Here is a 13,022-nt window from a genome sequence, read left to right on the forward strand (position 1 = left end):
AGGTGTTATGACATGTTTATGACAGTGTCATGACAGTCTTATTCAACCCCCTTCAAATAAAGTGTTACCTTTTATTTTATGATGCATTTGTGTCCACTTCAGTGGTCTGAAGATAAAAATCCACAAGAAGCACAAGAAAAAGGCTTTTAGACAGCTGTCCACTGTAGTGGTGACCTCTATGCATGAAAGGGTTAATAACATGATCTACAGACATTTACAGATCCAGGGAAAACACCAAGCATTCTCTGGGTTTATAACATAAAGCAGGAGACTCAGAAGGACCCAGGACACTCTGGATGGACAAAGTTTCTCAACTGACCTGGAAACACTTTAGGTTTCCCTCAGAGGAGCCGGCCCAGGTGGGAAGAGGGAGGTCTGGGCCTTCCTCCTAGACTGCTGCCCCTAGGACACGACCCTGGTTAAACAGATGATGGTGGATGAAATTTAGAGTTAAGTTCCACAAAAAAAAAAATCAATGAATAGGCGAATCTGCCTAAACTTAACTTCAAATAGATGGGGTTCCTCTCTGTCTGACATTGCTGTGGCATAAAACATTTTCATTATCATTTCAGCGAGATATGGCTAAAAGGGCTAATTTACATGTTAATTTTTACATCTTCTTGCTCTGGAATGGGAGGACATTTTGTCTTTAAGGTCATTGGCAGTGAGTGAACTATTGTCTCTGATTTCTTCATGTTAGTTGAGAATCAAAAGGTTTTAGGTGCATAAGCAGATGCTGAAAAATGTTCTTATAATCTTTGCACATTGCAAATTCCTGCAACTGTTGCCCGCTTCTCCACAGCAATGCAGAAGCAAGGCTGGAAAGCTGCCCTGAAATCCACATGGGAAATGAGAGGAAAAAAAACAACCAAAAGACTACATTACACAATTAATCAATAAGTTAATGAGATCTCATTTTCTCTGAAAAAAGACTATCCAGGCAAAAAGTTCCCCCTCAGCCTTTTCCCTCTGCTCTTGGAGAACCAACTCCTGGTATTACACTGTGGAAAAAGAAAGCAGCCAGCAGGAAATTAAATTAAATTACCATCCTGATAGATTTATGTGGTGCTTTACATTTTCATTGTGTTGTTTTCGTCTCCGCGTGGAAGTGCACCTGAGTTGAGAAAGAACTGTTAAATATGCTGTAAAGTAAGTGGAGAGAAGTAACTGTGAGAGAGAGAGTGAAAAGTTGCAGACGTCATGCACCTCTTGCTCCCTCATTGGCTTCCAAACAAGAGAAGACTCTTAAGAGTAAAACACAGAAATGCAAAATGGGAATGTTTCTTTGTGTTGAGTTCTGCAAGTGTGGATGCATGCCTGTGTTGTTCCTGGTGAAAAGGTGGAAAAAGTTGGGAGAGTGGCTGTTGAATGGAGGAAATTGTGTGTAACCATGTGAATGATTGTTTCCAACTAGCCTGTGTGTGTGTAGGTGTGTGTGCCTGTGTGTGTGTGTGTGCGTGTCCTGTAAGTGTCTCTTCTACGCTATGCTAATGAGTTTTATCCTTTTCCGTCTGTTTTGTGCTTTCCCGCTTCTTTTTTACACATGCTGAAACACGAGCCGTATGTCCATGCGTGCATCCTAACCCCCACCTGCATCTACACGTTTCGCGACCGCTCATAATTAAACATAACTGTCTACATTCTCAGTCCAAGTAAAGATTGAGGGCATCTCTTGGCTATTGACACAGCTGGCGCTGCCATCTGGGGACACCGCACACCGTCTGTGATATCACCAGCCAATCAGGCCATCAGTCATCACCTAGTGTCCGAACTGATGACAGGGGACACGGAAAGCAGGGAAATAAAGCATTGATATGCCCGGCTCCGGCTCGTGGTGGGAAAGGTCATCTGTCTACCTCAGCCTGCTTTCCAAGCCACTGAGCTACAGAAGCCCAGACACATCACAGAGAGGCGGGAGCTGTTTGTGTTTTTTAAGATGTTTTTATTGAAGTATTTCTGCGCGTCACAGCCACACCCCTGTCTGATATAACAGAGAAGCGGAAGGTGGGGGTTGTTTCTCAGATTAATGGTTCACACAGAGAGGGAGCACAGCCCTACAGTAGCAACACTGTGATTTATTTGCCACTTAGTACTGATGAAGCCTCAAACTGCACACACACACACACACACACAGGCACCTAAGCGCGCACAAATACACATTGTCACAACATTTTTCTCGATCAAAGTCTGAGTTGGTTCATCTATTCCTGCATCTTGTTTAGATCCAAGTGTGTGCACACGTTGAGTGTTTCTTTTCTCTCTTTTTGCTGACTTGCGTAAACAGGAGAATCTGCTTTAGTTTGTTCCCCCAAAATAATATCAACCATGTGTTTACAATACCTTTTAAAACTTACTGACCAAAACAACATAGTTTGTAATAGAGCAGTACAAGAAAAAGGAAGAGTATTTTTCTTTTTCAACTGATAACACGACCGGACACCGTGAACACCGCAGAACATTCCTGCAGTAAAGGTTAGGCTTAAAGCAACGTTAGGTTAAAAGATAATATTTCAAGCTTTGTAAATCTCATTAAGCACAGTTCAGTCCATCATCTGAAAACTGAAAAGTATGACACAACAGCAAATCTGCCAAGATATGACAGCCAAGGACGCCATTAATCGAAGAACCAGCAACAAGGTCCATTGTAACTCTAACAGGACTGCAAGGATCCTAATATCCTATAGGAAAATCTGCTGGCAAAACAGAGTAAAAAGGTACAAAGGGGAGAAGGCACTATTTAAAATGTTATGGTTTGTAAGCAGAATGCTTAATGTGGCCAAAAACTAACACTTTTCACATTGATGTAATTTGGCTATACACAGATTGCTTTGACTTTATTTGTAAAATAAAATTTAAGTGCACACATTTTTATCTTAAAGGTTCTACTTTTGTGTCCCTAGAATCCAGAGGGCCCCGTAAAGCTTATGACTGGCCGGATTTGGCCCCCAAGCCTTGAGTTTGACACAAGTGCTTTAGGTGTACATAATTTGACTTTGAGGGGATGAATGCAAATGCATCTCACAGTTTTCAGATTTTTGTTTTTCGTAATAACAGCATCCATTATCTTCCTCTCACTTCCCAGTCGTGCATAATTTATAACATGAAATCCTCAAAAATATCCAGACAAGATCACAAAATATAAAAAAGTTTAAAAGCAGGAATATTTTTTCAAGGCAGTGTGTGTATTGTGTCTTGAATTAGATGGTTCAGTGGGAGTCAAACGTGAAAAACTGAAAGAGGGACATTGTGTAAGTGTTGGGCAATCAAAGGGAATTTCATGGTATTTATACCAGCATAACATTATGCTATTATTCATATGCTGTCAATTTAGAAAAATTTGCCAACGTAACCCAGTGATCATTTGCATGCAGTAAATTGTTGAGTTTTGACTTGGTAAATACCGGCAGAGTTAATTGAGGGCATCATCACACTATGTGGGAGGATTTGTCAAAATGCCATAAGTGTGTTACGCTGACACACATTGTAATTAACACACATGCAAATGTGTGTACACACCCGCATTAGCTCACCCGCTGGTATGCACTGTTGTGTTTTGAGATGCAGAAATACAGGCAGACACATAATGAGTGAGATTACAGTCGATTTCTGATCCCTGATTTGTTCTGCCGCTTGGCTTTAGGGGTTGAGCATTTCCTCCTCTTGTTCTCTCACACTGTTGTCGGTGTGAGGTTTACCGCAGAAGTGTTTTAAGCTCAGCCACATTTACCTCACATAACCCAGTTTGCTTTCCCCACATAAAGGCACTCACATCTGTACTGAATTAACTATGCACTACTGCTACTACGGGGTTAGGGTTACCCTTAACCCCCTGCATGGGGGAGTTCTACACTGTCTTTAATCTTTAATTTGTTAAGAAACAATACCACAGACTGCCGGTTTAATCACACTGTCTAACTTGCTCTCTGCTTTTTTGTGTTTTCCCTGCAGAACCCAGACATTGTGCTTGTCCACTATTTGAATGTTCCAGCTATTGAGGATTGTGGGAAACCATGCGGACCAATCCTGTGCTCCATCAATACAGACAAGAAGGAATGGGCCAAATGGACCAAAGAGGAGCTGATTGGACAGCTAAAGCCCATGTGTTAGTATTTCAAAAATTGGATAGAAAACTTTTTTTTTCCTTTTTCTCATTTTAACTTTCAACTTCCACTATTAAACTTTAGTAAAATAGACTACAACAGCCTTCATGGATGCATGTTATTCAGCTTTACAGTTTTTTTCTTGAGCAGCTCATCATTTGAACTTTACAGTACGTTTCCTTAGCACCTAACTCTAGCAATCATCTTTTGCCAGTATTCCTAGACTGCTATAATACAGTATCCGCTTCCCGGAGCTGTCTGCTGCTTCTGGGTCAGAGTTCAGCTTTTTCCCTTGACCTCTGGCAAGCGTCTGGCCAGGCTGAGACAGCAGCTCCCCTCTGTCTGGACCATAGAGGCAGTCAAGGCAGAGTAGGGGCAACAAGCTGATTATTGATTCATGTTAGTGCATGTGAGCAAGAATATTAGACTCACCAGAAATCCCCTGCCACCCCTTCCCAGCCTCTTTCTGTCTCCTTCCTTCCTGAATGGATTGTTTCCTTTTGTTATTAGCCGTACCAAAGATCAGGAAGTTGCAATGTGTGTTTTTACGACCATACATCAGGGCACAGACTAAGGAAATGATTTGGAAAAAGCACGGGTTTTGTCTGATGATGGTAATATCCAAAAGGGGAATTTGTGAAGGCAGTAAAAAACTTTCCGAGTTCCCATAAGATACCTTTTAACAACCAGACTGTGATTCTAGGGTGTCTGTCAGGGGCCAGCGGAGCTGTGACTGATATTCCGATGGCCAATTATTGGTGATGTGGCCAGGTGAAGAGGAAGGCAGCTTTATAAGCGCACTCACATGCCAGCTGCATACCGAGTAGGCAGTCCCAGCCATCATCAGTGAGATCTAGGCTATATTGTCCCCCTCAACACTGCATTAGTTTTAAGACGTTTCAACATAAAGTCTTACCTCAGGACAGCGTCAGAGCAACAAAGATCCACTATATTCATTACATCTGTGGCTTAATGTACAAATCAAGCTCCATTTGCAATAATGCGTGAAGTCATTAACTTTAGCAGTTGTTGGGACAAAGTGTCTGAGAGTAAGATGCCTTCTAGCTGCCAGGCAACATAAGGGGGGCAACATAAAGAGCAAGAATTCCCTCTCCTGCTTTCTTTCTGTTTTTGCTGCCTGTCTTTCTTCTTCTACTCTCTTTCTTTTCCCCCTTCCTCCTGAAGCACAGAGGCGCCGACACGACCTCATTCACGGACAAACATTGCCATCTAGTGGTCATGTGAGGTAGCAACCCTCACCCCAAACGAGGATAAAGTTTGAATAAGGATACTGTGAATAAACCATGCGCTACATTGTCTCGAATTGAAGCTTAGCTCTAACTTTACCTCAAAGTACCTTTTACCTGAGTGACCATTAGTTGTCTAGACATGAAAGTTTTGTCTTGAATTATTTAGATTTGGAATAGTTTTCTACAACACAAAAGGCAATATTCTTCATGAAATTTCCAGTAAAAATAACCTCGTTTTTATTGTACTGATTCATATTTTACTGTAGAAGAACATCTTAAATGTGAAGTGAAAGGAAAATCATATAGATTATGTTTTTCAAATTGAAACCTTCAAAATTAGTGCTGTGAATTTATACAATCCTTCCTCCCCCTTTAGTCAAGCCCCTAAGTAAAATATTAAGAAAAAGTACTAGTTCCACTGGCAGATTATTTATTTATTTATTTATTTATTTATTTATTTATTTATTTATTTATTTGAATGGCCCAGTCAAAGTCCAGCTATAAATCTGAGAATCTATTTCAGGATTTAAAAACTGATTCTCATAAATGAGCTTAAGCTAATGTCACTAAGCTTGAGCTTTTTTGCAGAAACAAATAACCAAATATTTCTGTTTCTAAATGCACTAAGCTGGTAGGGACAGACCCCAAGATATTTACAGCTGTAATTGCAAAAAGTGTTGACATTTTGAAAGACACGTATCATCTTTTTTTCCATTTAACTCTTCTAGCCTACTTTGTGTTGGTTTATGGAATGCATTGATTGGTGGTTTTGGATGTGATGTAATGTCACAAAATATAGAAAATGTTTAGGAAGTATTGATGGATTTACTTGTTTAATTTTTTGTGAGCACAGTTTTGCAGTTATGGCACTTGTTCTTGTCTTATTTCAGGCATGAATGATATCTCCACAAAATGATTGACAGAAAAGATGAAAACCAGTTGATTACATCCGTCTCTTTGTGACCTAAATGAAAAACATTGGATAGTTTTAAAAAATGCTCAAGCTCTGTTAAAAAAAAAGGCATCGTCATCCATAACATGCTGTAGGTGTTTGGTAAGAAGTACGGAGAGAAAAACTGGGCGGAGTGTAAGAGCGTGACGTTACTACTCAATCAGGCCACAGTTCCAACACAGCCAGCTGGATTTACTCTTTGCCTCTAATGAAACAAACACCGTACGCTGCACATCCAAGCCCCCCAGCCTCACTGACAGCAGCTCTAACAAACTCTGACAGGCAGAGGGCTGATCCTCAGGGTAGACGATTTGGACCAAAGAGGCAAAATGGACAAATACGCCTTCCTGTGGGGAACTCTTCTATGTTGCTCCCAAACTTCCTCACGATGAGGTGCTGCCATTTTTATGACAGCATGCAATCGTCAGAGTGATCATCTGACTCGGTTGTTGCTTTGTTTCTCCGCCGGATCTGCCCAGGATTAAACCTAGTGCCGCTGCTCCTGTCATGTCCGCTTTGGAATTAAACAGTCAGTGAGAAGAGCAGACAGGCAGACACCGGGGTAACTGTACGTCAGCCGCCCAGAGCCTTCAGGGGTGACACTCGTCTAGATGAGGAGGACTGTGGCAATCTGGCATGAGCGATTAGGAAGGAGAGGAGACGAGATTGTTAAGACAAAGGCATGGCCCCGCTTGGTGGATGGAGTTTTGTTGTGTTGTGCTCTCGCTCTTGCTGTCACACTGTCAGAGTCAGATTAGCAGAAAGGACGCTCTTCTGTCCTGCAGCGTTCTTACTAGCTTCCCAGTGAACGTGCAGAAGCAGTCCGGCTGTGCTGCTATCCTCATTATGTCTTTATTAGAGATTTTAGCATCAACTCATTTGTACAATTTGCATTGCATCTGTCAGAAGGTTAATGGCGAGTGAAGCCTCGTCGTTTAGTCAAATCTCCAGACACAAACAATTATTTGTGCAGCAATTAAATTGATATTAGATGGATCTTTTCTTTTGTGTTCACTCTGTATCCTTTCTTCACAACAGTCTCTCTGGAATAAAGTATAAATGAATTTCGTTTCATAATGTTTTTATAACACGCAACTGAGTTGTCAGGGGATTATGTAATCTTTGCTTGATCACAGCGGCTCTACGGACATCTGCTGGTGACAGCTTATAATCTAGCAGAAGATGTAAAAGCTTTCAAGTTCGATCCCCGGCTCAGTCTTCAGTCATGTTTTTCCCCAACGTTTTTCCACTTTAATTTAACAATTTTTATCTTTAATCCACAGTACCTCCATCCTCTTACCAGATTCTCTTGTCCTTTTTATCTCAAATGCAAACAGCAAATTCTCTGCATTTTTCTTTCCTTATATATTTTTCTCTTTCATATTTAACTGTGAGAGCTGCTGAAGTGTAGAGGACTTAAATTAAAGCCGGCTTGATTTTGTCTGATAGGCTAAATATGCTTCTGCTCTGAAATATTACCTTTTTCTCCGGTTGAGAGCCTGAGCACTGTAGCACTCAGTGGTGTCTCCTGCCAGGCTTTTATGACCACTAAAAAGCACTATCTGTCCCATCAGAAATCATGTCTGCTTGACAAGTGGAGCAATAGAAAGTATTAGCAGGTACCACTGAGGTGTGACTGAGGGAGGGAGGGGAACTTTTCTGGAGAAAGGCTACCTTTCTCCCTCTGTGCAAGCGGCTGCTGCTTGGTGATTTTCCTCTTCACAGGTTTTGAGAAAAAAGTCACAGATCATGGTGAAGTTTGAGTTTAGGTCAAGTTTCTTTGTCAGTTTCATCAGCACTGACATGCAGGATCCTGTAGTAGAAAGTCCAACACCGAGACAAGGTAAAGTAAAGAGCAGAATTTAAATTAAGCAGTGCGACATTTATATATTCTCATCCTCATGATGGCCATGGATGCCACAAAAAGGTTTGCCTTTATGTGATTTAGATGAACGGAGGTTTTATTGTTGTTTTTTTCTTTTCAAATTGAAATGATAATTCAGCAAACTAATTTGATGAATTAAATATGAGAATTTGGCTGCATAACCAGTTTATTGTAGATTGTCTAAGTCTAATCCAAACACAGACAAAATTATTTGTAGAATCATGAATATATACATTCACTCCAACTAGCATTTGCTTAAATGGGACCTACTACGTTGTATATTTCCATTTGGGTCTCAGCTGCTTCTAGAAATAGCCCAAGCTCTTAAAAATCCACCAGATGTTGTTTTGGCAATTAGTTAATGTTTTGTTGGTGTCTGGAAAATGAGCCCTTTCAAAAACCTCCTCATTGTTACGTCACAATCAACAGACAGTGTGTTATTACCTAACCTAGCAATGGACAGTATGTTTGGTCAGCTATTTTTACCACTGCATGTGCTGTATAATGGCTGCTGGAAAAGACAAGTGTATTGTTGTTAACTTACCATCCAGAAACTATTTACTGCATTCTTGCTTGTGCACGAGGCTTTACTAATGCTTTTCTAAGATTCACAGTTGTATAATTACACATCTGTTTTCTGCCATATTCACATGCCGGTGTAAACGTTGAGTTAGGGGGCGTGGCCAGCAGCAGTTTATTTGGTTTAAAGTGACAAGAGACTCTAATAACAAGGCTCGTTGTGAAACGAGTTCAAAATAGGCAGAACTGAGCAGACTAAAATCTCATTATCTAAGAGTCTTTTTGTGCAAAAACTATGATGAGCATGTTTTATATTTCCCATAGACCTATCCTAACCTGTTCAAGGAAGGACAATTTTTAAATCTTCCTTAGAATGTTACGCTTACACTGTTCATGTTTTGTAACCATCAGCAACCTTTATTGGCATAATTATAAGAGTTCAGTTTTTAAGCAAAGTCCATACATTTTTTGTACATGGTTGAGGCCAACACCTTGGGAAGGAGGTACAGACTGCTGAATGGCAGCCTTCTGTGTCCATTTTGAGACAAGTTTCTGATCTTTTTCCCAGTGGAACACCCAGCTATGTCCATGTGTCAGTTATCTAACATTTGATTTGACGGCATATAGACGAATTTGAATGTAGTTTTCCTCTCCTGATTTGGGTAATCTCCTGTGACCAGTCCATCTCTGAACTGTACAGGACATAGCAGCAGATGGGCAGCAGCAGCAGAGGACCGCAGCAGCCCCATGTGGCTCTAAGCACAGGAAATGCTGCCCAGGCTCACCAGTGTTTCATAATAACAGATAATGGTGTGGGGGATATTTTTACTGTGGCCCATTAATACTGATGAAGCATTATTTAAATGCCACATCCTACTACATTACTATTGCTGACTGTATCCACTTTTTACGAGCACAGTGTGCCCATGTTCTGATGACTGCTTCCAGCAGAATAATGTATCGTATCACACATCATCTCAAATGGTTTCTTGAAAATGATAATGATAATTGACTGGACTCCGGTGACCTCCACAGTAACCAGATCTCCGTCCTCTAGGATGTGGTGAAATGGGAGATTCTCGGCGTGGCTGTGCAGCCAACGCCGCTGCATCAAGAGTATGATGCCATCATATCACCATGGAGCAAAATCTCAGAAATGTTTCTTCTGCCTTGCCGAATCAAAGAAGTTCAGAAGGGAATCCAACCTAGTAGTAGGAAGGTGTATCTAATATAATGGTTACCATGTACCTTCTGGTTAATTTATTATATTTGACCACTTTGGATTGCACAAAAATAAAATTTATACATTTAATGTACGTCATCCTGATGCAACACAACAATGCAACCAATATTGGTATTACATGTTAACTATAAAGCAGGGGTGTATCAATAGCACCACACATAATTCACAGATGTGAGCCAAATAATCAAGTTATTATTGATTTGAGGTGGAGTAGGAGCATCTGAAGATAATCCTTCACTTTTTTAATTCCACTTATTGTCTGACACTAATTCCTCTACCAGCAAAACAATCCCACTTAATGAAGATACCACACGCTTTATTAAAAGTTGTGAAAGTTTTCTAACATTTTACCTTGATTTCTCATTTTGACTATATCACTCTATCTTCATCTGATTTTGTACCAAAGATTTTCTTCTTCAGACGTCTTGCTTGTCTGTTTTTGAACCTGAAATTCAGTCGGGTTTGTTGTCAGTTTTTAGCAGGAACTTCTTAATTTGAAAGTTTACTCTACATAAAAATGTAAAGCAGGCTGCTTAAGTAAGACAAAGATCCAAATTACCTATTAAAACTTATTTTTAATGCACAACACAGGCTGTTATTAATCTTCTAGAATATCCTAACTTGTACCCTCCTGAAATTTGTATAATGTGTTTACATGCAGGTCTGTACCAGAAAACCAGCTAATTTAAATGTATTCCCCCAAGAGTAGGAGTCAAATATCCAGTTATTTATGACAAAATCACATACAGTAAGCATGTGGTTGAGGTGCAACTATAATGTACATTAATTGGAAATATTTGAACCTCTTTGGATTAGAGAAAATTCCCAACGAATCTGTGGACAAAATTCTTGTTTCTGAAATTTTATGTTCATTTATCAATTTGTTGTGAGACTGCATACAACAATGAAAAAAAACCCATTCAAATACAAAGGAGCATTGATCTCTGTGACTATATTTGAACTTCCCACCAGATCTGTGAAGCGTCTTATGATTATAAAGGAAAGTTGGCAAAACATTATCACAACATTTTAAGAGAAGAACACACAAGACATCTCTAATCTAAACATCGTACGTGGATAAGTGGATTTGTCCCTTTGTGGAAAATTAGACATTTGAATTTTTCTGCTTTGCTATTGCAACTGCGTGCTTTTAAAGTGCTGTCCTCACTGGAGGATGGGGGCTACCGGCAGACAGACAGGGGCAGTGGGTGGGGGTGGAAGGCTGGCGTGGCTGGTGGTCTGTTGGGCTGGCTGACGTCTCTGTCTCCTCCTCTCTCCCGGCAGTTCATGGCATCAAGTGGACTTGCAGCAATGGGAACAGCAGCTCTGGTTTCTCAGTGGAGCAGCTAGTGCAACAGATTCTGGACAGCCACCAAACTAAGCCACCTCCCCGGACTCACAACTGCCTCTGCACGGGTACCCTGGGTAAGGGCTAGTGGGTGGGGCAGTAACTTTTTATGAAGAAAATAACTTGCAGAAACGTCTCAACACAATGGTTTGCGTGATAAAATTGACAACGTGTTCATGGTCTTTCACAACTCGGTGCTGTGTCAGCTGAATATTTTTACATGCGGTAAAAATATTCAGGGTATTACGGTCATTTCCGTAATACCCAGCTGGTTTAAATTTTACAGCTCTTATTTGGACATTTGATCTTTTATCTCCCTAAGCTCCCTGTGCCTCGAAGAGAGAACTTAAATTAACATATTTATTCATGGGCAATTTCAGGTCAGTTTACAAAATTTCTCTGAGCTTTCCTGACTATTTTTTTTTTTTATTAGATCATAAAATTGGTGGTATGATAGTTAAATATCTCAGGAAGATATCAGTGTGTTAGTTTAGAATCATTTATTAAGGTACTACAGCATTTACAGAGGAGAATTAAATGACATGTCAAATTCTTTAAAGTGTTTAAAGGCTTAAATAACCAGGCACATCATGTAGCCTATTGCATCACCAGGTCTGAAAGATACTGACCCATTTCCTTACAATTCAATTTGTTTAATTCTGTTTATTTTTATAGTCCAATTTACAACCAAAGTCTTCTCAAAGCGCTTAACGAGCAAAAAAAAGTCCAAATAATATAAATTTTTTTGCCAATCCAATTAGTTAAAAGTTGTTTTAAAAAGTTTGAAAACTAAATATATGAAATAAGTTTAATTTTATAATTTTTTTCCAGGTTTCAGATGTATTGTCTTATGCATTTACTTCATGGCACATGACAAAATGCTTTAAAATATATTGTGTCTTCTCTATCTGCCGTTGTGCTAAAATAAATTGATTGTTAGCTTTTAAAAAGTATGTACAGGCATCGATAAAGGATGTCTATGTGCTCCTGCAGTCATGCCATGGGAAAACATTTTATTGCCCGTATTTCCGGTCTTCTCGATAGCACTGTAAGCTTATCTATTTAATATGCTCCCAGTCTCAGGTTCCCCATAAAGATCAACAAACATTTATGAGATTAAACTTCCTTCACCTTGTCCTCCATGTAGTTTCTGCTCCACATTCACAAAGCAGTCAGATCAGCGTTTCAGCTGTCAATTGTGTTTTTTGAAGCTCAGACAGCTGCTCCGGCTTCTGCTGTTGTAACTTATGTTAAATGTTGTTAAAAAAAAATTCCCATCAGAAAAGTAGAGAGCACAGCATCTCACCCAAAATGATTTGACTAATCACACTGAAATTATTCTTCGAAGTTAAACTTAAAAAGAACAACTTACAGAATAATCCAGACGTTTGCTGGTTATCTTCTGCTTTCATAATAATGTGCCGAGTTAGACTACAGAGAATAAAAAAGGAAACAATGAAATGTGTAATTCCATGTTTATTTTACCATCAGAGGACAAAAAGGGGTTTACTATTTTATTTTTTATTTTAGCTTTAACAGGTCTGTTGTGTTTAAATATGTTGCTTCCATAAAATAAAAAAAGTTCATCATGTACAATAAAGGATTTTATTTTTTATGTTTCACCCCAAGTTGCCATAATCTTTAAATGTGAGAACAGCTATATATATATATATATATATATATATATATATATATATATATATATATATATATATATATATATAT

General features: G+C 39.5%; 1 protein-coding gene across 6 annotated transcripts in view; it reads left to right on the forward strand.

The window, feature by feature from the left end:
• The window catches only part of camta1a (calmodulin binding transcription activator 1a), a 413,667-nt gene that overhangs the window by 361,257 nt on the left and 39,388 nt on the right, over positions 1-13,022 (forward strand). For 5 of the 6 annotated variants that reach the window (XM_015043496.1, XM_015043504.1, XM_015043462.1 and 2 more), the window contains 2 exons: positions 3,949-4,102; positions 11,234-11,374. In XM_015043496.1, the coding sequence (XP_014898982.1) occupies positions 3,949-4,102; positions 11,234-11,374 (295 nt within the window). The remainder of the gene's footprint in view (positions 1-3,948; positions 4,103-11,233; positions 11,375-13,022) is intronic. The other variant, XM_015043488.1, reaches the window with a different exon arrangement.

The sequence above is a fragment of the Poecilia latipinna genome, unplaced genomic scaffold, assembly GCF_001443285.1.
Source record: "Poecilia latipinna isolate Pla-1442-1.1 unplaced genomic scaffold, P_latipinna-1.0 Scaffold36, whole genome shotgun sequence".
NCBI classification, from domain to species: Eukaryota; Metazoa; Chordata; class Actinopteri; order Cyprinodontiformes; family Poeciliidae; genus Poecilia; species Poecilia latipinna.